The 25,995-nt window shown below is 35.2% G+C and overlaps 1 protein-coding gene across 1 annotated transcript in view; it reads right to left on the bottom strand.

Annotated features, from left to right (window-relative positions):
- The window catches only part of LOC121316409 (gamma-2-syntrophin-like), a 150,122-nt gene that overhangs the window by 72,058 nt on the left and 52,069 nt on the right, over positions 1 to 25,995 (bottom strand). Inside the window, exons 4-7 of the mRNA XM_041251481.1 lie at positions 11,540 to 11,596; positions 11,375 to 11,432; positions 5,682 to 5,725; positions 497 to 538 (exon numbers count right to left, since the gene is read on the bottom strand). Coding sequence (XP_041107415.1) covers positions 497 to 538; positions 5,682 to 5,725; positions 11,375 to 11,432; positions 11,540 to 11,596 — 201 coding nt within the window. The remainder of the gene's footprint in view (positions 1 to 496; positions 539 to 5,681; positions 5,726 to 11,374; positions 11,433 to 11,539; positions 11,597 to 25,995) is intronic.

Raw genomic sequence — 25,995 nt, 5'->3', positions numbered from 1 at the left:
TACTTTGACACTTCGCAGCACCAGTGGTTAAAAACAGGGGTGTCAAACTCAGTTCATGGAGGGCACTCGAGCTCTCAGTTACTTAACTGGTCTAATTATTTGATTAATTGGAGAAATGTAACATTTTTTCCCAGCACTCAAAATGTTTTATAGGTAGTATACTTTGAATCAAGTGCATTTTTTAAATCTTCAACTGTAAAAAAAAAAAAAAAAAAAAAAAAAAAAAGTAAAAGTAAAAAATATTAAATATGTCTAATTGAACAAATAATTAGATCAATTAAGTTAATTGAATGCTAAGTTGAAATGAAAACCAGAAAACCCTGTGGCCCTTGAGTACTAGAGTTTGAAACCCCTGGGTTAAAGAAATGCTTTTTCAAGTGCTCCATTAATCCGAATTGGGTCCACAAATCCACCGAAATATCTGCATAGTTTTTAGCTGGTACAATGTTAACTATTTAAAGATGTAATAGGGAAAATAATATTTAAACACACTTACCACTTCTTCGTGTGTAGAGTTTTCTACATGAGTTCCATTAACCTAAATGGGTAAACGCATAAAACAATTATAAACAAGTAAAACACATCTAATGATGGTTGCTTCAGTTCACATGCCATACATGATAATATAATTACTTCTAGGATTTTTTTACATGGAAGATTCCACAACAGCCAAATGTTGTTTTTTTTTTTTTTTTTGCTACTGCCAACAAGCAAAGGTAAAATTGATTTTATTTTGGTATGTGTTCTGTGATTTTGGATGACTGTACTACATGATTGGATAAAATATAAGCTATTATATTATATAGTGATATATATATATATATATATATATATATATATATATATATATATATATATATATATATAAATTTATTTTTTTTAATTATAAATGAATTAAAAAACCTGTTAATTTAAAATTAGCAAAGTTTCAATACTATGTTGGACAACCCTGGTCTGTGAGCTGCAAAGTGAGCTGCAAAATTGTCTTGCAAATTTACTATGGTACAATCTGATAAGGGAATATACACACTGTGGTTCTAAACACAGGGCCGGATTCACCCATCACTGGGCCCTAGGCAAGCATACATAGCAAACAGCCACACACACACATACAAACATGATTTTTATTGTTTTAGACTATACTTAAGACACAGACAAAACACCACCATTAGCAGTCCTGAAGAACAGCCTTCATAAGCCCATCCAATCTTCTTTTGTCCTATTTCTTGGTCCATATGTCTCATCTCCTGAGAGCAACGGATTTGAGTGTTTTTTCTCTGTAACATATTTTTTCTGGGTGATACAAATATATTTATACAAATATAATTGCCAATTTATCATGATTTAAAAAAAAAATAATGTGTCATCCTTATATAGTATTTGTGAAAGCAATTTGATATGTTCTGAAACTGTTCAGACTGTCTGAAGTGCATAATAGAAAAAAACTGGCGGTTTTATTAAAAATAAATAAATAAATTTTAAAAAAAGTACAACAAACTGGCTCTCCAACAGCATCAAGAGCAACTGGTATGGGTATGAAATATCACAATTATTTTAACCAATTTGAACTGTTCTTGTTATTCTTTAGGTTGGCTCTTTGTAAAATATTTATATAGTTTAACCCTTTGAGTACTGAGTTTTAGAATGTTTTGATGGGCCCACTGGAGTTTTTTTTAGACTCCTCACATCATCACATTTGCTAGTAGGCCTATTAGCAATTTATTACACAATAAAAATATGCAAACAACTACTTCTTACAGTAAATAAACAAAACAAATAAATATTGTTATTTTGTCATAGTGAAGGGTTTTGACAAAAATAACAGGTAATAAATAAACAACGATCAGGATCAACAACACGTCCCCAAAAAAAAAATGAGAGAGAGAGAGAGAGAGAGAGAGAGAGAGAGAGAGAGAGAGAGAGAGAGAGGTATACATCACATCTGGGTAAACATGTGGTGAGGGTAAAGGCAGTGAGGAAAACGTAGGTCAGTGATCCTTGTCATGTTGTTTGAGTTTGGGCCACTCAATGTTGACGGTAAATATTCTTCACTGATATTTTCAATAACACCGGACTCAGTAGAAGAATTTAAATTAGAATCGGAATTAAATATAATTTGTTGTACTTCTTTCCCACAGAGCATTTCTCGCCGTTTTCCAGACTTTGTTGACATTTTGTGACTGGGTTTGTTGTGTGTAATTCTGTAAATATCAGGCAGATGGCGCAAGAGACCACTACAAGGTGTTACAGACACCTAATGTTACAATATCACATTAGGAGTTTTGTAGAGTCAGTAATTCAAGTTCAAAGTTCAATTTCAAAGCTCAAAATTTGCAGAACGTACCGGTACGTTCGTACTCCCTGGGAACCATTAATTCAATGACGTACCAGTACGTTCATACTACTCAAAGGGTTAAAACACTACTGTGGCCTCTATAGCACTCTCCTCCCTCAAAAACAGCGGTTACACCAGTGTAACCAATAAGCATTCCCCCTGCAACATACTTCCCTCAGGGGATATAGAAAATAACACCTTTGTTTTATGTGGTATTTCATACTGATGTATTTCCTTATCAAATAGGAGAGTGTTACTAGGGTACTCTCACTCTGACATTGACCTACTGAGGTAAATCTAAAGAAGAAGAATACATTAGTTAAAAAATTATCATATTTCATACTGTGTTTATCTTTTAACAGCAACAATTAATTAAATTTGGAACAGTGATGACTTATTTATTGACACCTTTGAAGGACGATTGTTTTCCGGTCTTTTGTTTTTTAATGTGTAAGCCTGTAATCAGCTATGTGCATTATTAAATACATTCAAGTTGACTGTGTTGTGTATGAGCACAGATGTGAATTAAAATTTTTCATATGCAAATTAGCAAAAAAGGATTTAGAAGTTGACATTTTATGGACTAAAAACACACTTGAAACCCCCTGCATATATTGTAGTGCCGATATACAGTCTCACCTCCTTGAACTTTTTGTAAGGGGTAACTTTGTTAAGGGGAAACAAGTTTCGATTGAGAAAAAAATATATATATATATTAAAAATACAAAACTGAAAGATCATAATTGGATAAGTCTCCACTCCCCTGAGTTAATATTTGGTGGAAGCACCTTTGAGTCTGTTGGGATAGGTCTATACCAACTTGGCACACCTAGATTTGACAACATTTGACCATTCTTCTAACAAAACTGTTCAAGCTCTGTCAAGTTCCTTGGGGAGCGTTGATAGACAGCAATCTTCAAATCATGCCACACATTTTTGATTGGATTTAGGTCAGGGCTCTGACTGGGCCACTCAAGGCCATTTACCTTTTTGTTCCTTAGCCACTCCAGTGTAGCTTTGGCTGTATGCTTTGGGTCATTGTCATGCTGAAAGGTGAACTTACGTCCCATTTTCAGCTTTTTTGCAAAGGGCAGCAGGATTCCCTCAAGGACTTCTCTGTACTTTGCTCCATTCATTTTCCCTTCTATCCTGACAAGTGCCCCAGTCCCTGCCAATGAAAAACATCCCCATACATGATGCTGCCACCACCAATCTGCACAGTAGGGATGGTGTTCTTTGGGTGATGCGCTGTGTTGCGTTTGCGCCAAACATAACGCTTTGCATTTAGGCCAAAAAATTCCATTTTAGTTTCATCAGACCACAAAACTTTTTGCCACAATGCTACATAATCTCTTGGTGTTTTTTGCATACTTCTAACAGGAAAGAAGGTGGGCTTTCTTGAGTAATGGCTTCCTTCTTGCCACCCTACCATACAGGCCATATTTGTGGAGTGCTTGGGACATTGTTGTCACATGCACACTTTGACCAGTCCTGGCCATAAAAGTCTGTAGCGCTGCAAAGTTGCCATTAGCCTATTGGTAGCCTCTCTGATCAGTTTCTTTCTTGCTCAGTCATCCAGTTTGGAGGGGTGGCCTGATCTAGGCAGGATCTTGGTGGTGTCATACACCTTCTACTTCTTAATAATCATCTTGGCCATGCTCCAAGGGATATTCAAGGCCTTATATATTTTTTGATACCCATCCTCTGATCTGTGCCTTTAAACAACTTTGTCCCGGAGTTCTTTTGAAAGCGCCTTGGTGCTCATGGTTGTGTCTTTGCTTTGAAATGCACTACCCAGCAGAGGGAACCTATAGGGACTGCTGAATGTATCCTGAAATCATGTGAATCACTACCATTTAACACAGATGGAGGCCACTTGGTGTGTGATTTTGAAGGCGATTGGTTACACCTGAGCTAATTTAGGATTGCTATTACAAGGGGGGTGAACACTTATCCAACCAAGCTATTTCAGTTTTTATTTTTAATTAATTTATTACAAATTTCTAGAATATTTTTTTCGGTTGGAAGTTGTGGGGTAGGATGTGCATTATATATATATATATATATATATATATATATATATATATATATATATATATATATATATATATAAAAAACTATTTTCAATGTTTTTTAATTCCAGGCTATAAGGCAACAAAAGGTGAACATTTTGAAAGGGGGTGTAGACTTTCTGTAGGCACTGTATTAGATTTTCTAGTTAAAAGAGTGGCAGAAGGGATGAGTTCTAAACTTTTAATTATTCATTCCCCAACAAAAGAAACAAACTATAAAATGTAGAATTTGGCAAGTTATGCGCCTGCTGAAATGCATAACCTAGCCAAAACACTGCATAGTGGTTGTATATATAAAACATCTCAAACCATCAGTAGACCCAGGGTTGCAGAAATAAATATATTAGATATAATATATTATACCTAGAGTTACTGCAGCTGTCAGAGTAAAAATAGTGGGTGTGGCTTAGCACTGCTGAACTTGAGAGCTTTGTGCTTGTTTTGAATAGCCGCAGAAGACATTTTCAGATGTGATTCATCTATCAACAGCTGTGAAAACACTTATTTTTTAGTTAAAATAAATAGACCAATACAACACAGGACTGCACAGCAAATCTTAGGCGTAATTATATTGAAAAAATAAATAAATAAAAAAATACTGAATAATGGTGTACCAAACCGGCTATTTCAACACTGTAGATGGAAATTACCATTGAACAGCCAACAGAGTCAAACTCAGGCACAAAATAAAAGGGTAAACAGAAAACACTTGTATAAAACAGTCAAAGAAACAAATCTCGGGCACTGTTCTCTATTGCTTCAAAGAGTGTCGTAAGCCCCCGCTGCATGTCAGAAATCATCTCTGAACTGCTAAAACCACTCTGTTTTATAGCCCAACATTTACAATCACAAGTCCCCTTCCAACATCACCCCCAAGTCTCATGTAAGTGCTTGTGTTGTAACAGGTCTCCCTCACGTGTAAAGCAGGCTGCAAAAACTGTGTCAGACATTATCCTGAAGGAAAACAAACAATAACATCAAAACGTCTGATTTACAAATTCATTATGAGAAAAAACAAGTGAGGAAATTGGAATTAAATGCAAGCACTATGTTTGGTATGTTAAAATAAACTACATTTGACTACATTTAACACAGAATAGTTTCATATTGTGTGACGCTGCAGTAGTTTTATACGCATTTTAATATAATGTAAAAAAAGACTGCTGCTGTATTTCTAGGTTTGTTTGTATGCCCAGTAATTCTAACTTTAAAGCTTTATGAACAAGAACCAGTTTTGCAATGATTTGCTCTTTTCAATTGTATAATGTTCTTACCTGTAACACTGCATCTCCGATAAAGAGCATTCCTGTTTGATCAGCTAAAAGACAAACAGAAAGGACTGTAAGTTAATTGAAATGTTTGAAAATAATTTCAGAATCTGTGTGGTCCAAGAATATTGGTAATTGTCTTTCACTGGGTTTCTGTGATGCCATGAGCAATCAGCAACACTTTTAGGGGCTGATGTTAGGATAGGTGCAGTGCAAACAATTGCGGCTACAAAATCTAAATTGCTTAGCGGCCAGGCAATTTGTTAATTATTAATTATTTTGCATTGTGGCCTACGTAAACTCAAGAGCAATGCAAATTACTCAACATACACAAATCATGAGCTGATATTATGATGCATAATCATAATTGAGCATCAGGGTATTTAGCGGCCGCACTTACAGCCCAGAGGTGAGGCGAGTTAGTTTATAGTGGAAAACGTCAATGCTGTCAGTGTTACCAGGGGGACAGTCAACCAGGTGATAAAAAGGTGGCAGGTCCTGCAGCGATGAACAAAAGCAAAACTTGCAACGCAGCAGGAACAGGAGGAGGGCCGCCATCCACATCACAGCTGACACCGCAGGAGATGCAAGCGGAGAAGACAATCCATCCCAAACAAAGTGACCCTAGGTTTGAATATGCTGGGTCTTCTCTGTCTTGCTGTTCTCCAAAGGTTTTCCTGCCTGTCCTCAACAAAAGCCAAGCGTCACCGTATCAGGCAGTCTACCACAGCAGCCATCCTGAGACCAATGAAAGTTCTGAAGGTGTGTGGTTTTATACAGCTCTTAATTACTCGCTTCTACAATGGTTCACACCTTGTAATGGGAGGTACAGTTTTTGGAGGCAAATCAAAATCCTTACATCTTATTAAAGGTGCGTTATCAATTTTAATTCTTTCGGATCTTAGTGCTGCATTATCAATTTTAATTCTTTTGGATCTTAGTGCTGCCTTCAGCATTTGCTATCCTACTTCACAGGTTAGAATATTTGTTTGGCATTTTTGGTATTGCACTAAAATGGTATCAGTCTTATCTTACTGGGCGTCAACACTGTCTCTCTTTGCAGTTTTATTTCTGAGGTTGGGCTGGTAACATCTGGTGTCCCACAAGGCTCAATTTTGGGCCCTCTACTATTTAATATTTACATGTTTCCCCTTGGTCACATATTAAGATTACATGGCCTGCATTATCATTTTTATGCAGATGACACCCAAATTTAGGTGCACGCTAAATCTGATGTTGATGTTGCTACTTCTGTGCTTTCTGCTTTTCTGATATTAAGAATTGGATGTCACAAAACTTTCTGCAACTTAACTGTGACAAAACAGAGGTTATATTGCTAGACACTGCCCACCAGTTACATAAAACCAATGCTATAAACATGCCAGTTGATGGTACTATACTTGAGTTTAGATCCAACATGAGAAATTTGAGAAAGTGGGAGTTATTTTTGATCCTGGATTAACTTTTTGAACCTCATGTGTAGAATACTGTTAAGGCACATTTTTCCACCTTGGAAACATCGCTAGGGTGCGACCTATGCTTTCTGCTTCTGTAGCTGAAAAGCTGGTTCATGCATTTGTTTTTTCGAGGATTGATTATTGTAACGCTGTGCTTGCAGGCGTCTCCAAAAGCACGCTGTCCAGATTACATGTTCAGAGTTCAGCAGCTTGTACCCTGACAAGGCCACATTCAAGGGATCATCTCACTCGTGTTCTAGAGTCCCTGCACTGGTGGCCTGTCAGGTTTCGTGTTTATTTTACTTTTACTTCTTACTTTTAAGGCTTTAAATGGTTTGGCTCCAGAGTATTTATCTGGTCTCTTATCAGTCTACACCCCTTCTTGCAACCTTGGATAGTTATGTGCACCTACATTCTATGGGCAACAGGGCTTTTTGTTGTTATGCTCCAAAACTTTGGAACACTATTCCTAAAAAGATCATGGATTTTGCCACTCTTAATGCTTTTAAATCTAGCTTAATGACCTACTTTATAGAAAGGCATTTCTGTTTTGTTTGTTTGTAAAGTGCTTTGAGATGTTGCTTTTAAAGGCACTATATAAAATAGTTATTATTATTATTATTATTATTATTATTATTATTATTATTATTATTATTATTAATATGTTTGCATCGCGCTTAGTATTCCAGATCCCCACCCAATTCCATGCTCTTGTCTTAATTTGAATACATTTCAATATTATATCAATTGCTTAATGCTAGCAAAGTGCTAATTTGATAATGGATGCAGAACGCCAGGTGAAAACCATTCTTTACATACACCACATTTTTAGTGACCTCTATGGTCCTGCTTGACACCTGATAAACACATTTTTTGGCAGCATATGGTTGTTTTGCAGCCTCAAATCACTTTACACTTATCCTTACAGTGGTGCCTTAGTCTCATGAATATGATCAATACAGCATATCCAGCTCATGCATTCTCTGTCTTCTGGCAGATTCATTTTAATTATGCAAAAGAGACATTTTACATGTTTATAAACCACATGGGAGAAACTATTGTATAATCTGTTTCTTTCATGTGCCTCTTCCAAATGATTAATTAAAGAAAAGTTTAATTGATTTTTTATAACATTTAAAGCTTATAGAAATCCTAATTAATTTGTATAAAAGTTGAATAAATCTGTATAACTGTACTAAAATGTTATCCCAGATCACGCAAAAACATCCTTCCCATATTCGGTTTACACCTGCATATATTGTAAGTATCTCATTTTAAATAACAACAACAAACTATCATTCAGTTTGCTGAAATGAATGAAGTTTACTTCAAGTCTCAAGCTGGTTTCTTCATACACAAAAGGGAATTGAATCAGATAGCTTTGGCCTATGAACATTCTTTGTTACTAAAATTAGATTTGAACCTGTTTACCTTACATGTTAAATAACATACATGGAACAGGCTAATTTCTCATTTGCCAGAGACAATAAAGTTCTGTGACAGATAGTGTTGCAAGGACTAACAATGACTAATAGCGACAGAGATCCAACATAACTATAGCTATAATAACTAGTTATAAAAATGATGAAAGTTTGATTTAATGGTTGACAAGATACTGGCTACCAATCCCAACTCAACCACTATTTCATTACAAGTCAGATATAAAATCTAGTCAAACCAAGACCCAATTGGAAACCAGCAGTTTCATAAATGCAATATAAAGCAATAATCCACGACATACTGTGCAGTCATTCTTACTGCACACCCCAGGCATTCCTATACTTTGTCCTTTGAAGCTGAAAATAGCTGGAAAAACATATTACTGCTGAGTGAATGTTTCATATGTTTTTCTAGATATTCAAGGTATTTTTGTTTCATACTGCAGTTTGAATTTGGTTTCCTACAGAGAAAAAATACAAAAATACAAAAAACAAAAAATATAACTGCTCACTTAAATGTTTTATACACTTTACTTTGGTACGTAAAGCTAATGTTTGAAATCACTGTTTCCCTAGTACAATAAATAGTGCTCTGCACCTTTATATTTATTTCTTCAAAATGGGCTACGTCCCTTTTCAGCACAAGTTGAACCCAGTCAAGGAGGCAGTCATGCAGTTAACCAAGTCACTCAATTCAGTCAACCTAAACAAAACTGTTCATTGCATTATAAAAAACCTGATATTTGAGATTACTGTAATGTATTTAACTTCTCCACCATATTCCCAAATATCTGATCCAAGGTTGTGTTTTTTTTAATTTTTTGTTTAAATACGCGGTCAGTTTTTAAGAAGCAATGCAACTGCTTTCCGTCCCGATTTCAAATCCTGCAGTTTGGCTGAATTTGGTACTTCAGTTTTATAAGGTATTCTCTGTGTAGGTTGAGATTGTTCAGACATGCAAAGCTAAATTCACAAAGCTTTTCCCTCCTAATAGTCATTAGCCCATTTCTTTACCCAAAATTAAAACACACCCAATAAACCAGAAATGCATTTAATTTAGATCCAGTACATAGTTGTTTCTTATTAGTATATACAGTAAAACAATAATGATTACAATTTGGAGTAAACAGCTTGGAGAATTTTTTTTCTGAGTGAAAGTAAAAATTTAATTCAGAAAGCAAAAAGATCAAAGCAAGACATAAGGGACTTGTGCTGATGTGAGATAACAAGTTTTTAAGGATTTGGTTATTTAAACTCTATATGACTACAACAGGGTAGATGGTCTTCCTGCACTGAAAAGTTAACCTTCCACCAGCAGGGGGACTCAGGAGGAACCTGTGCATCCATCAGGCTGTGTTAACCTATATGTGTGGTTTTGGGGGGAGGAAAATATGCTCCTTGCTAAGCTTTGATCTCCTATCAATCAAAATCTACTTCCTATGAAAAGGTTGAAAACCACTGGTTTAAATAAAGGCAGTAGGACAAATAAAAAAAAAAAAAAAACACTGCTTTTTGAGTAATCTTTTCCTTTTCCAGTAACGCCAATATTAGCTGAGGCCATAATTTCCATATTAATCTTCTTTGAAGTCTCATCGCACGTGGTTTGAACAGTACATATGTTGTCCAATCAAAGGAGTTGAAGGCTGAATCTGGTGTAAAAATTACAGGACTCTGTCCAATCACAACTAGATATTACAGAAGATTACTGAAAAAGCAGTGATTTTTTTCATTTGTCCTACTGCCTTTAAACCAGTGGTTTTCAACCTGTTCATCTCAAGTACCAGTGTTTCCAACAGACCACGTAAAATCACCACATAAAAATGTGGTTTCTGAAATTTTACAGACATTGATGAAATTTAGCCTCGTGCAAACCATCCATTTCTATTTATCCCAGTTAATGTTTTAAGTCCTCTGATTATTTTACAGGACAACTTCTGTTAAATGTCAAACTCAGGCATCTTGTGTCTTTTTACTCCCATGTGACTCTGCCCAGTCACAACTACATATTACAGAGCTGTCAGAATATCTATTGAAACTGTCATTCAACTGCACAACTTCTGTTTGCAAATACAAGTGTATCCCTGCAGTTTGTCAGGGATAAGTCTACAAATCATCATAGGTTACTACTATCAAGCACCATGAAACATACACTTGTGCAAATCAGTTTTAGACCTTATTTCTATATGATAACAGAATAAAAGAATAATGGTTATTTGCATGTCTTACTAAAAACTATTTAACTATGGGCATATGAGCATTCCAGACCATACATTTTACCAATAAAGTATCTTACTGATCATGGGGCAACAGATGAAGATCTAGCTTATTTTTTCATGAGTTTTGACCTTTGAATAGCTGAGCTATTGAAGGGTGTTTTTTCAGAAATAAAATAAAATGAACCTTGTTAAATACAACAGACCCTCAAAGCTACAAATACACCAGGACTGCAAAATGGACTGCCTTTTTCTGAAGGCTTCTAGTTTAAATGTGTGTGGTTTTTGTAAAATGTGGTTGGTACTGTATGTAATTTACTTGAAATTAAGTAATTTCTAAGGGAGTTCATCTTAAATTGACGCCCGTTGAAACATTAAAGCTACTCTCTTTGATGCTTATTCAGACTTTAATAATTGTGTTTTAATAATGAAACACAGGATTCATACATTTAGGAATTAAACTAAGAATAACAAACTTTAGAGTTTTTTTGGGGTCAAAGTTTTTACACTGCAGTTTGTTATTTTAATACAGCACCTATAGTAATGGATTATTTATTTATATTATAAATTTTAAAGAAAGATTATCTTACCTACTTGACCTTTAAATATTTTTGATATGACCACAGGCACGTTATGCTCAGCACCCCCCTAAAAAAAAATTTAAAAAAGATTATTATTCAGTTAAAATATGAACATTTAAAAGCAAACATCCAAAAACACTTTAAAATACATAAGTAAAAAAAAAGTATACTTACTTTTATGCTCAGTCCCAATCCCCCAACAGCTTGTCGTCGAAGCGTAACAGTTCTGTGCTTTAAAAAATTGCACAATACTATATTTAGGTGAGAATAGAAAAGCGCAACTGTAATTTAGCTTGATAAAACAATAGTGTGTTTCAAAACAAGGTTATGAACATCACCTTGAATCTACACACTGCATACCAGTATATGAGAAGGTAAAAATCAAATGGGGCTGTTTGGTATTTTACAAAAGTCTTGTGTAGTGGATCAGGGGTTTTGTTTAGTTTTGAGCTTTTGGCCCATGTATACATCACAGTTTTGTTTCCTTTTCAGGGTCAGTTAGTTAAAGAAGGTGTAAAAGATCTGTACCACAGCAGAAAAGGGCCTTTGACTGTGATCGAGTGAGAAAGAGCAAATGAGATTTAGTCCTACCATCAGAGCAGCAGTGCATCGACAGCAAACAAAGAAAGGAAGACAAAATGTTCTTGGGGTGCAGTGAAGCCAGTAAGCAGGAAAGGTAGACGCACAGTAAAGGGCACTATATGTCCATGATGCTTGTGTATATTTACTGTGTTTTGATGAGTGAATTGCATTACAATGTATTATCTGTTTGTCACCAGTAACCACCTTGTGCCAATAAGAACCTTAAAATCATAAACGTAACATTTTTCACCATTTTGTTTTGCAAAAAAGATGAAGGTCGTCCACTTTGATTCCTACCTCCTCATATAAATTTACCATGGATACATAAACATAATCAAGCCATTTTATATCCATCCTGTTCCTGAAAACATGACAGTTATCTGTCTCTATCCATGTCATTTTCTATACAGTACAGGAGTATCACAGAGAATCTGTTTTTGACAGTCATGAAACATATTTATAGCTTAAATATGCTTTCTTTTCACCTACAACTATCCAGTAGGTTTTAAAGTATTTGAGTTAATTCAGCTCAAGTATAAACACTTAAGCCTTGGTTAAATGAATGGAGAGAAATTCAATACAATAATAAAATAAAAAAAATAAAAAAACACATTAAACTTATTGAATAAGCCAACAGTTTGCGTCATTTTGTACTGCATGTGTTCACATCCAAAAAAACATGATCCGTGAAATCTTGTTTTGGTGTTTGTGTTCATGTATAAAAACATTATACATGTAAGCAGTTGTCTAATTATTGATTTTGTTATCTATATGTAATATTTAATGTTTTAATACTAAGAAAACTGTTTCAGAGACAAATGGTAAAACGATTATTTGGAGTAACTGCATAAAAGTGGCTATGTTATCGTGCCATCAGATTTTGAATATCCAATTTCCAACCTTGGAATGCCTGTAAGCCAGGGCCAGTTTGGTCTGACTAAGTTCATTCCATGGGTCAGAATGTGTCGAATTCCTGGGACAAATTGAAGAATCGTGATCTTATAGAGCCATAAATACACTTCCTTAACTTGTGTTAAGAAATAATTATCACACAGCTGCAAAACAAATGATGCAAAGGACAATGAAACTCAGCTTAAAAAAAATAAAAAATAAAATGTTAACCAGTGAAAAGGGCACAGAGCATCAATGCTTAGCCACGCACATTCTCGGGAATTTCACACAGACTTCTCTGAATAATCTAAAAACAGGTTAATCTGTAAAACCATTGCAATCTTAGCAGCAAATCAAACTCATCATGTAGTTCAATCAATAAAGCCTACATTTATGTTTTTAAGATTATGATTCATAGCATCGAGTCCTGCTGTTGAAAAGTATTGTAACAGAAAGCTACTTCTCTTATTATAGTTACAGTAGTCAAATAGTTATCAGACATTTTTTGTTTTATCTTGGAATTCATATTACAGTGAAACAATTAATACTAATACTGATCACATTGCTGAGTAAGGAAGTGTAACTGCATAAAACACATTAATAGAATGTTTGTTTTTTTAATTTCAATGGAATAGCGATAGCCTATTGGTACAACTTTAGCACAGCACATTAACAAGTCTCTTTTGTGCTATGGAGTGGAAACATTTAACAAATAATTGCATTTAACCATGTTTGGAGATGCAAAATAAATGCAGAGGTAAGTGGAACAATCCAGTTACATCTGCTACAAACACGGATTGCCACACTTAGGTAAAACTGGAACATTTCTGTTATATTGTTCTAAAGTCTTACAAAGTCTTTTTAATGCAATGCATGTTCTCATAATGCATGACACCCAATATTAGCATAGCCTTAATTACCATAAATTGACACGCACTGGCACAGGGCCCAGTGCAAAGGGTTGATGTAATGTATTGGTTGCTGATACTGCCAGTTCATGTCTCCAATTTAGTTTTCCTTTGTTCTCCATGACACTACTGTTGGGGCCTTCACCCATCACATTTAATACTCAATCAAAAAAAATCTTACTACGACTAAATGCCAACATGGTCATGTATAAATGAAATGAAAAAAAATCAAACAAGCAAATGAATAAATACAACAAGCAACAGTTTCCAATAGATCTATGAGAGGCAGCAATGCAGCGTTAATGGAAGAATGACACAGTAGACAGATTTGAGATTTTATTAGTTCTTTTATATGGATTAGAGTTCTAGACGGAGTGAAGCCATAACCTAGTGGAAATGTGTAATTGTGAGCTTTCAAGGTTGGAGAAAAGCTAACCAGGACACCATGCGATTGTTGACCAGCTTAATAAAATAAATATAAGATCATTTATTTTCAGTCCATAAATTATGGTGGGCTTCAAATTAGTTGTGCTTTCTCTTACAAATTAAATACATGAATAGTATTAAATGTATAAAACATTTAAGCATTTCATTTTCAGATGTGTTAGAATTGATACAATTAATTGTTGTGAAACTACCTCAGGAGGCAAAAGGTAAACAAAGTTGAGTTTGGATGACAATCATATGTAACTACTGTAGTGAATTAGGTGTACAAAATGTAGCGAAACATATACAGTGCCTATAGGAAATATCCCCCCCCCCCCGGACGTTTTCACAGTTTGCTGTGTTACAACCTGAAATCTTGATGCATTTAAATGGGATATTTTTTTTCCCTCCCTTTGATTTAAACAATCTACTCAACATTTTGAATGTGTGGAAAAAATGTGTGTTGGAGGGTTGGGACAAATCAATTAAAAATAAAAACCTGGAAAGTCTTTGTTAGATAAGTGTTCACCCCCTTTGCTATGACACTCCTAAAGAAGCTCAGGTGCAACCAATTGCCTTCAGAAATCACACAATAAGTTAAATGGAGTCCATCTGTGTGCAATAAAAGTGGTTCACATGATTTCAGATTAAATACACCTGTCTCTGTAAGGTCCCACAGTTGGGTAATGCATTCAAAACAAAGATACTACTATGAAGACCAAGGAGCTTTCAAGACAACTCTGGGATAAAGTTGTAGAAAGTCACAGATCAGGGGAGGGATATGAATATCCCTTGGAGCACAGTCAAGTCGATCATTAAGAAGTGGAAGGTATATAGCACTACCCAGAATCTGCTTAGAGCAGGCCATCCTCCCAAATTGAGCAGCCGGGTAAGAAGGGTATTTGTCAGACAACCCACTAACAAGCCAATGACAATTCTGAAAGACCTAAAGTGTTCCATAGCTGAGATGGGAGAAACTGTCCATATGTCAACAATAGCTGAGGTACTCCACGAGTCTGGCCTGTATGGAAGAGTGGCAAGAAGGAAGCTATTTCTGAAAAAAGCCCATGTAAAATCCTGCTTGGAATTTGCAAAAAGGCATATGGGAAAGACTCTGAAAAGATGTGGCAAAAGATTCTGTGGTCCGATGAAACAAAAATGCAAAGAGTTATGTCTGGCCAAACCCAACACCACACATCATCCAGGTAACACCATCCCTACTGTGAAGCATGGCAGCATCATGCTATGGAGATGCTTTTCATCAGCAGGGACTGGGAAGCTAGTCAGGGTAGAGGGCAAAATGGATGGAGCTAAATACAGGCGAATCCTTGAGGAAAACCTTTTTTCAGTCTGCAAAAGACCTAAGACTGGGACAGAGATTCACCTTTCAGCAGGACAATGACCTCAAGCACACAACTAAAGCAACACCGGAGAGGCTTAAAAACAAGAAAGTGAATGTCCTAGAGTGGTCCAGTCAAAGCCCGGACTTGAATCTGATTGAGAATCTGTAGCAAGACTTGAAGATTGCTGTACACCAACGATCCCCATCCAACTTGACAGAGCTTGAATAATTTTGCCAAAAAGAATGGGCAAATATTGCATGATCCAGATTTACAAACCTGGTAGAGACTTATCCCAAAAGACTAACAGCTGTAATTGCTACCAAAGTTGGTTTTACCAAGTATTGAATACTTGGGGGTGAATACTTATCTAACCAAGACATTTCAGTTTTTTATTTTCCATTAACTGTTGTTTCACTAAAAATTTGCTTGCTTCTTCAAAGTGTTGAGTAGGTTGTGCAAATCAAAGGAAAAAAAAAAAAACATTTAAATACATCAAGATTTCAGATTGTAACACAACAAATTGTGAAAAAGTCCAAGGGGAGGTTAATACTTCCTATAGGCTCTGTATATACCTTATGAGTTCTGCATCATGTAGAACCAGAATTCCCTTGACAATAATCGACAGTCACACAATGTGTCAGAAATATAAAGCAAGATTTTATTTAAGAATAAAAAGGGTGAAAAACGAATCTAATATTAAAAAAGGAAAGGCGATTGGTTAGAGATATGCATGAATAGTATACAGTTAATTTATTTCTTAATCAAACGATTACAGCAACATTATTAGCATACATGGTTAATATATTAATTATGGCTGATCACACAAAGTGTCTACTTTGCATTGCATTTTCAATATTTGTTTCTCGTTGTGATCGATCATATTTCATATAAAAAATACATGAGAATTAATTCAACTTCCCATTCAGAATGGAATGCAAGATTCCAATAACTAACTTATCAAATTAGTTTTACCGTGTTAATTTAGTTTAGCCATGATCTACCAAACTGATAATATGTTATCAACTTCAATTGATTATATATTCAAATGAACTCAGAAATGGGGCAATGATCAATTTTTTTGCATTTATTAGGTAACTCCTTTGAGTTACACATTTCAACAAACAAAATACATTCTTGCACACTCTACAATAGGAAGTTATAGTCTATTCTTAGAACAATTTATTCACTAACTTAATAGCATTAGCTACAGTTAATTGCTCGATTAATAAAATGTTTAATATTTGATATGTTGAATACTTATTGATTTTTGAACAAAGAAGTCAATCTTCTTTGGTGATGAACACTGCAGCTTCTCCCATATCTCCCAGTTTGAAGTTCCAACGAAAAAAGAAGACAGTACTTTGCTTGAAGTACATATTGTATTGTGTCGGCTCACAATAGAGATAGTGATAGTTATTTTCAAAGGGAGGTAGATCCTGATCTCCAACAGTCCTGCAACATTGTCTCTGGCTTGTCGGAAGGTTTCCAACTGGAATGGGTTCCGTGATCAAACGTACTCACAGTTTAAATAATGTGTCTGGGTTATTCCACGGCAAACATGTGGATCTTGAGTGTTTAGAATATTTCACTGAAACAACACAAGTCCTCTTAATTAGGTACCCTTCTGATTACAAGTCACCTGGATTCTCAGCGCAAGATCACTTAAAGTTATTTAAGTTCATTTAAACAACCTTGGTTAGAATATGGTACAGGATGTAGGTCTCAGAATCGGAACGGCTGTTGGTTTCTCTTCAGTTCCTTTCTGTGTGAGTTGGTTGCAAGCAGTTTGCAACAGGGCCCATCGTGGGTCCTTGCAATCGTCCTTTTTCCTGGTTAGAGTTCACCTTGCAGAGCAACGAGCAGGGCCCTCTTCAGAGCTGACTCAGGCCAGCCGTCTCAGGACATAATTTCAGCCATATTCATATCTGATTCTATTCCCACTTCAGAGCAGATTTCAGAATAGATTTCAACTTCAGCACATAACTTTTACAGTCAGCTTCCTGACTTCAGAGTTTGTTTCAGTCTTTTTTAATTAAACCTCGACCCGTTTTGATTGGATTGTTGAATTCATGGTTGGTGTTTAACGTAACGCAACATGTCTCCTTATTGGTAGGTTTCGTCTTTGTGCCACTCCTTGGCCTTTCTCACAGCTCGTGATTGACAGTTCACTTGAATTGTCTTTGTCTTGTCAACTTGATTGATGCTCTCCCCCCTCTCCGTGTTCGTGAGGGAAAAGAGAGAATGTCAAATGTCCAGAATTGCATGTTTACAGAGATCTCAGTTCGTGATTACGCAAACGAATTTTTACAACTCAGCTTTGAAAAAGCTGCATTTGTTTAGTTTGACCAATGGATGGTGGGAAGAAAAAAAACATTAACTTGAAACTTTCTCAAACAAGTTTAAACAGTGCATATTACTTCCAGCAATATCCTGATTTGACTGCACTGTCCGCTACACTACATGCCTTATCGGCATAATTCTAAATAAGGCAACATCTGATCCATCTTGCCCTTAGTATTGTTTTTTTCCACCCACTCAGTGAGGCAGTGTAAATGCAGCTGATATCACATTATGCAAAAAATCATCTGAAACTTGTTGCTCAATTTAAAGGCTTCATGTTGTTTCAATGAGTGACCTAAATTATCTCAAAACAAAGGTTAGTGATACAAAATAAAGTTTACTATACCGATTAATTTGTAATCAGCCAAAACAAAACTTAGCAACTGTAGCCTCCAAACACGCTTGTAAACACATCCCTGAAGCACTCATATCCATTCATATATATATATATATATATATATATATATATATATATATATATATATATATATATATATATATATATAATATATATACAGTACCTTCAATTTAAACCTATGTTAACACTAATTTCTGTTGGAAAAAGTAACTTTTGCTGTAGCATTTATATTTGTGCAAACCTCCCTCTATTTGAGCACAGACCAACATACCAATAGTTTACTGCCACTGCTGTCAAACTATTCTAACCTGTTTATGTGTGTCTTATTTACATATAGTTTTACCTGTGGGTGACAGTGACATTAAACCGCTATATCCGCAAGTAAGACTGCAGATACTGTAAGTATCCATCCAATAACTACTCTACAATTTTCCCTGCTGTCAGTGTGGTGATTGTTATTATACTGGCTTCTCATTCAGCTCCCCTGTTGGGATTGCCTCATAATGCAGTACCGCAGCAATCTGATTGTTACTTTGTGTTTACCTGCCCCTTCCACAAATAAAGACAGACAAGCTCTGTATGCCAGTGTTTGGAATATATCTTTGCATATGCTATTCCCCACATTCACCCATAAAATTATTTTGCCATGCACTATTTGTCTATGAGCCACAGTTTTACACTTGGAAATGTTTGTCCAAAGGATAATAAAGTATAGTGTTTCATTTTTCTACCCATAATAGATTTCCAACCACAATCCATAACTTAAAAAATAGTAAGCATATACTGTACACATACATTGTAATATATTGTATATGATGACATGCACTTCATCAAAGTGATCAATAAATAATATTAGTTATCATGTTCTTAAATTTTGAAAAAAAGGATCTCTCCTGAACATTAATTCCAAGTCTCCTACCCAATTGGGTATTTCCAAGTTCTTCTAAAAAGGCTCTGTACCTTTCAAGAACATGATAGATTCTCAGATTGCAGGCCACAACTTTAAAACTACAAGAATTTACAAAAACAGTATTTTTGCCTCTCTATGGTAGGGTTTCCATGGAAAAATTAAAATAAGCCTCACCTTTTTGGTAGTACACTTTGGGTAATTTGGGTAATTTTCCATGTAGTTTTCTTATAGGGAGATAAATTCTCCTTCCAAATGCAAATAACCTAATTAGTATTAAAATATGGGAGGGTATATTTAAATATTTCTGTCTGAGTTCCAATTTGGCCTTGCATGACTGCTTATATCTTACAGCTTTCTTAAACTGGGTTTCCACAAAGTTTTTAGGTTGTGTTGAAAAACCATAAGTGTAGCCTGCCTCATTTGGCCACCAAAAAAATATAATTTTAAAAAAGCAAGGGAACGAAATATATGTCCTCATTTACGAAAGGGCACTAAATTTGGAGTTAGTGCGCATGTAGTGAGGCTAACGTGCGTGATAAATCTAAATTTAGTGCCCCATTTGCTAACAGAGAACGCATTAATTTACATGCACAGTATTTTGCTAATTTGCATACCATACCGTGCACACTACCTGTATTGTGAGCGATAGTTCTTATATAAGAGACTTATCCATGACCACCACGATATCAAAAGCCCCAGCAGTCCAGGTGTATCTTTTGGTCAGCTGCTTATTGTGAAGACGGAGGTGGCTTACATTGACCGAAAATGAGCGATCAACAGACACAGCACTCAGAAGGGGACAGGCAGAGGCAACGTAAAGTGAAACTGCACTGCTTACCTTTTAATTTTAACATGTAGTCCATGTCTGATATAAAAAAAAGCCTATTTTTCTTTCTCCTTTTTATGCATGTGGCCCGTCCATTCATTTCTAAAATTGCATTGATGTGCATTGATATAGTGTATCATTTTGGAATTCATCTTTAAAACATCCCACCTCTTTAATATAACATGTGTATTCAACAGGCCTCATTCACTAAATGGCGATAAATGACCAGAATTACCGCGTGGCAGGGGGAAACCACACCGCGTGAAAAATGAACCAGCGGTAGCTTTATCCACTAAGCTATTATATTCACAATGATTAATTTGTAAGTTGTCATAACACGTGGAATTATGCATGTGGTTTACACACAGTACTATAGTGTGTGTGTGTGTAGATATATATATACACAGTATACATATGGGGGCTGGAATGAAGAGTTAAGTACGGTTTTGTTTGTCACAATGACAGCGACCAAGGAGGACAGAGTGAGGAATTTAAAGTATACAGACCAGGAGCTGAATATATAAGCAGAAGTGGTGGGGGATTATGAAAGGTTTTTTGGTGCTGAATCAGAGAGAACATTAACTTCATTAAGGACGCTCCGCAGGAGGAGGGCGGCTGTCCTGTCCCAAATCAAAGCATCCTGTGAGACAGTCAAAGCAGAGAAAGTAATTGCTAATGGAACTTTTGTTTAACTCTTCATATCAAATAAATATTTGTTTGTTTAACTTAATCTCCCTCGGATTCATTTTGTAATATTAATCAAAATATAGCAAAACAAAGTTCATGATTTACCTTTCAAAAGGTGTTTGGTGAAACTTCACTTTAACATTAGATGCCATTTGATTGCTTGTATTTATGATTGCACCTCAACTCGCACTCTGTGTACATTAATTTATTGAACAATTAGTTTTGTTTGTATATTTTAAAGCTATTTTTAGCACAGCCTACTTAAATATGACAAGTACATGGTCAAGATATGAATATATTAACATAGCCAAAAGTGTTGCACATACACCTGCCTCGTAATCTTCATATATCACAGACTGTCTGAGGATGTAAGAGTACATTGTAACTCAAGTCTCTATTGAATAATATTAAATCTTTAAAAATGAAACAAACTTGCCATTGAAACGAGTCACTTAAAATGGTCTGTTGGTTGCAAAAAAAAGTAACAAGCAGACAAAACAGTTTTTTAAAATTGCATGTTCAGCAACATTTTCGAGTTTTGTAAACCTTTAAAACTTACGTTGACATTAATTAGAATGACCGTGTAATTCTCACAGCCTATTTTGCTGCTTTTAATCCCAAAATATTAAACAAAGGAAAAATGTTAACTGCAAACCCGAAATGACAAAACCAAAGCTTTGTGTTTTTCTTAATAAAAACAGAAATTATTTTTTTATGAAGTTTTAAAACCACAGATACCGTCAAAATATTAGTAAATGATATAACATCACATATGCTACTGGAGCCTATCAACCTAAAAAAAAATAAAAAAATAAACAGCTAGTATTTCTCCCTCTGGTACATTGTCTATATTATTACAGGCAGACACACAGTTGAAATGAATGCCATTCTCCACAAGCGTTTTAATTATGCAGTGTATCTACTAAGTAAGCAGTAAGCTCCTCAGAATTAGCAGTTGTAAAGCTCTTTAGGATGAAAATAATGTACAAAACACAGTTGCCTTGATCATCAGTGGCCTTGTCTCATACAATGCAAACAGACTCAATCATTCATTTTGCCATTTAAATATTCTTTACGCTTTAGGGTGATACTCTCGTCTGAGTGTGTCGCTGTTAGGCACGGCTCCACAATGGGAATTTTTTTTATTAAAAAAATTAGGAATATTTCATTGAATATGTTGTTGCACTAAGGCTTCCACTAACTCAAATGTGTTGAGATTACGTGTTTCTCCACTTTCTGTGCTCTCTTTAAACAATTCTGTGATTGTGACCTGCTTGTTCAGTAATTGTTTAGCCTGAACTTTGATGTTTTTGTGCACTGCGCTGTCAATATGCTTGTCAGTAGTATCTTTTCATAGATGATCCAAAGACTCATTACAAGTTGAGCAAAACAGAATCCCACCATCTGCATGCTAAGTCCCCTTTTCATAGGTCAGAGTGCAACCTTCTGCATTTTTTATGTTAATCACACACTGTGAGCTACTAAATCAACTCTATTTAAACAGCCATTTCAAACTTCCCACCTCTGACTCGCATGTTACGTCATTGTACAGTATCACGAAGCCGGTGTTCACTAGTTTTCAGGCCAGAAAAATAGCGTACCTATCAGTGGTTAAAGCCTGGTTCCCATACGCACTAAAATTAGCGTCCTTTAGTAAATACCATGTGAATACAGCTCATCTCATTATTTTGAGCTGAATGCTCATTTACATACATTATCATGCATTACCATATAAATCACATATACATTCTGATTACCATTGTATGGTATAATAAAGCTAGTGAGCACTATAATATGCCTACTATTCCACGTGATAAAGAATACAATTGCAATAGTAAATACGGAAATTATGACCGTGCAGAGCAACTGCAATTATCACACACATAAAGTTTAGTGACCTTTTGTAAATGAGGCCCATAGTGTTACACAAATACAGGTAGAATAAAAAAATAAAAAATAAAAAAACAAACATAAGAAAGAGCTGTGTACTATCCATGTACTTTGCAAAACATTTTTATATATATATATATATATATATATAGAGAGAGAGAGAGAGAGAGAGAGAGAGAGAGAGAGAGAGGAGAAGGTCAGATTACTCCCTGCCTAAAAATATATGCGTAGGCACGTTTCGTTTAATTTAATTGTATTAATTGTTTTATTGTTAATTATCCCCTGCACCTGGAGGTAATTGTAAATTAGAACCAGGTGCAGGGTATTTAAGAAGTGCAGACAGTTTTTTCAGGGCTGCTGCTTTAGATAGGAGCTTGATTGTTACTGTGCGCAACAATAAAGGTAAAGCCTATGTTTGGTTAAAAGTGTGTTGTGTTTTGTTTGGCGGGTAAACAGCTTAGCTGTCCTGCAAGTTAGTCGGGTACCTGCCAGTGTTTAGTCAGTGCTCGAATAGAGTTTTCTTTGTTGGTTTTTGTTTATTTTCATATTGTGTATTAAAAAACAGCTTCAAAACGTCAAGTTTCTGTGTTCTGGGTAATTTTTAAAGGGGGAACGAACCTGAGAGAGTTGCAGCTTGGATACAATATATAAAACAAACCTATTATAAACGTACATATATAATATATACAAGCTTTCCTGCATAACCAAAGCTTCAGCAATTATGATCTTTATAGAAAATCTGCAAATGGCTACCCTACTCACCCACATTTCTCACTACATCATAATCACCATCATCATCATAATAATAATAATATATAATAATAATAATAATAATATCAATAATAATAATAACAAGATTCTAGTCAGAATTCCGCAGGGACAGTGCAAGGCTCTCGTCAGTAGAATGTGATTATACATATTGTTGCTGTTGTTATTTGGAAACTAGTAGTCCTTACATTTCAAGACATTTCTCAATCGATGCTAATCCACTCGGTCTTGTGCCAAATAGTGTCTCATTTGTTGTCAGAACACACGTGCAGTCCTGCGATTTCATCTGTGCATGCCTACGATATTTTTTCTCAACCTTTGCCGAAAACTGTCACCTTCCATTTTCATGTACTGATTCAAAAAGAACTGGTTTTAGAAAACATTAGCATTTTTTTTATCTGAGGGTAAATACCTTTATAATTGTTGCAAAAATCAACAAAAGAAGTTTACTAAAATATGCCGACAAGTTCTCTTTGGATGGTAGCAAAGTACAGTATTTAAAACTTTGTTACAGAACTCATCAGATTAGTCTTCAGTTTTTCTCTACGCACCAGATTAGTCAGCTATTTTTCTTTTAACGGTTTGACAATTAATGAAAAGTTATGCTTACCATGTTTCTTAAGTAGAGAATTGGTAATACTTATTAGAATAGTCATATTGCGTATATGATCTGCTCATAAATGTACCAGTAAAGAGTGTTTATAATTATAAAGATAATTCATAATTAAATTATAATATAAACAAACTAAAAGTAGTTATTTAAAATTAACCCAGTGTACGAAAATAAAAAATCCAAAAGAACAAGGTTTAAAAAACCCAAAGTTTGATTGGAAGCGATACTGAGTAGACATCGTCGATTGGGAAACCCTTTTAATTAAGAGGAAGGTACCGTCCTCAGAAGCCATCGAATGCAGTTCTGCAAATTTGCACTATTACACTAGTAACACAATTTTTGTTCCTGGGTAGTAAGTGTTATTTCCTAATTGCTTATGCCTCAAAAGTATAGAAAATGGCTATTATTCTCCACAAACGTTGCTTTTGTGACCAGGACAGTGATATTTTGAAATATCACTATTTCCAATAAGAAAACGGGAGCTTTTGTGTCTTTTCATTCACATAAAGTCCGAAAAAAACAACATATGAATCCAAATTAACATGTATTTATAATAAAGTAATACAAAAATGACTACAAAAGATTTAGAAGTGAGTAGTTTTTCGAGATTTACAATTATACTGTAAATTTAGCAATTAGGAAATAACACTTACTACCCAGGAACAAAAAACAAAAAAAACAAAAAAAAATTGTTACACGGTATTATTAATGAGGGTCACTAGAGGTTATTAGACTAACTGAATGCAATAATTGTCACTGTATATAAAGCAGCCACTTCAATTGAAAGATTCCATGCATTCTAAATACAGTTGAGGGATATAATCCCTGTTATAAAAAAGTATTTTAAATACTCTATCTTGATTGGTCAAAACAGGTCACATGGGGGTACTGATATTACAGCATATCACCATGGGTCAGCACTTTTTTTCAAAAATGAGGAAAGAACTGACAAATATCCATACACTAGAATTTAAAAACAAAAATGGCAGACATATTGGAATTTAATGCAATAAACATGACTGACAAGATTTATGTAAATGTTCTTTTGGGAAACCGAAGTGTACACGAGATATTGAATGAATATTGAATGAATCTGAATCAGACACCAATGATTAATTAAAGTAGTGAAAAAAAAAGCAAAAGTATTCAAATAAATTCAAAACTCGCCATTCTGATCACTCTGTTCCTTCTCCCTGAACTACAGTGTGTCCCTATCCCATTTTGAAAATAAATAGTTTAAAAAATATCTCTTGAACTTTGAGCTTTTCAAAAAAGATTTGGTTCCCTTTTAAAAGAGACTTTGTGGTTAAAAGATGTTTTGTTGCCGTTGCTCCCACTGTCCTTTCTTCGGTCTACCTGCCTGTTGTCACTGGACCCACCCCCTGCGCAGCTGTGTGATCTGATGCTGAACATTTATAAATTCATCTCGACAGTTCCTGCCATACCTTTTAAATGTGTCCGGGTACGATGGTACCATGTCTTCTGCTGTGCCTTGCTTTCTTTTAAATTGTTTCTTAACACTGGTCCAGCAGTTCTCCATTGCAGGTCTTGTGATGAAGGGTCTGCGTGATTTAGAGGCAGTCTTATTTGTGCTGCTTGATTTAAAGGCAGACTCATTTGTGTTGTATCATGATGAACATGGGCAGTAATATTTATTTTAAAATGTAATGAGTAAACCAAGAATTACAAGATGTGTAACGAATCAAAACTGCACTTTTAATGGCAATGTTCAATTCAACATCTGAAATTATTTTTTAATGAATGCATTTTTGGTTTTATTTGATTTAAGTTGATCCATTTTATAAGCGCAATAAGGCACACCAGTGTGTGGGATATACTCTAATATCCACACGCCCTGGGCGGTTAAAAGCACTCGGATTCACCTCATGACCAAAAAAAGCACCCGGGCATATGGATATTAGAGTATATCCTACACCCTGTCGTGTCTTATTGCTTACATATATGCTCTTAGAATATTTGTAACCGCATCACAAAACAGATCACTCCATCAGCTATTAATAAAATGTTGTTTAAAGTAAATTTTAACATTTCAATATGATGTCATTTGAGGAATGGCTAAATCATAAC

Source organism: Polyodon spathula, chromosome 5 (assembly GCF_017654505.1).
Source record: "Polyodon spathula isolate WHYD16114869_AA chromosome 5, ASM1765450v1, whole genome shotgun sequence".
Lineage (NCBI taxonomy): Eukaryota > Metazoa > Chordata > Actinopteri > Acipenseriformes > Polyodontidae > Polyodon > Polyodon spathula.
Note: the sequence above shows the minus strand (reverse complement) of the source record. Positions and strands in the feature narration are given on the sequence as shown.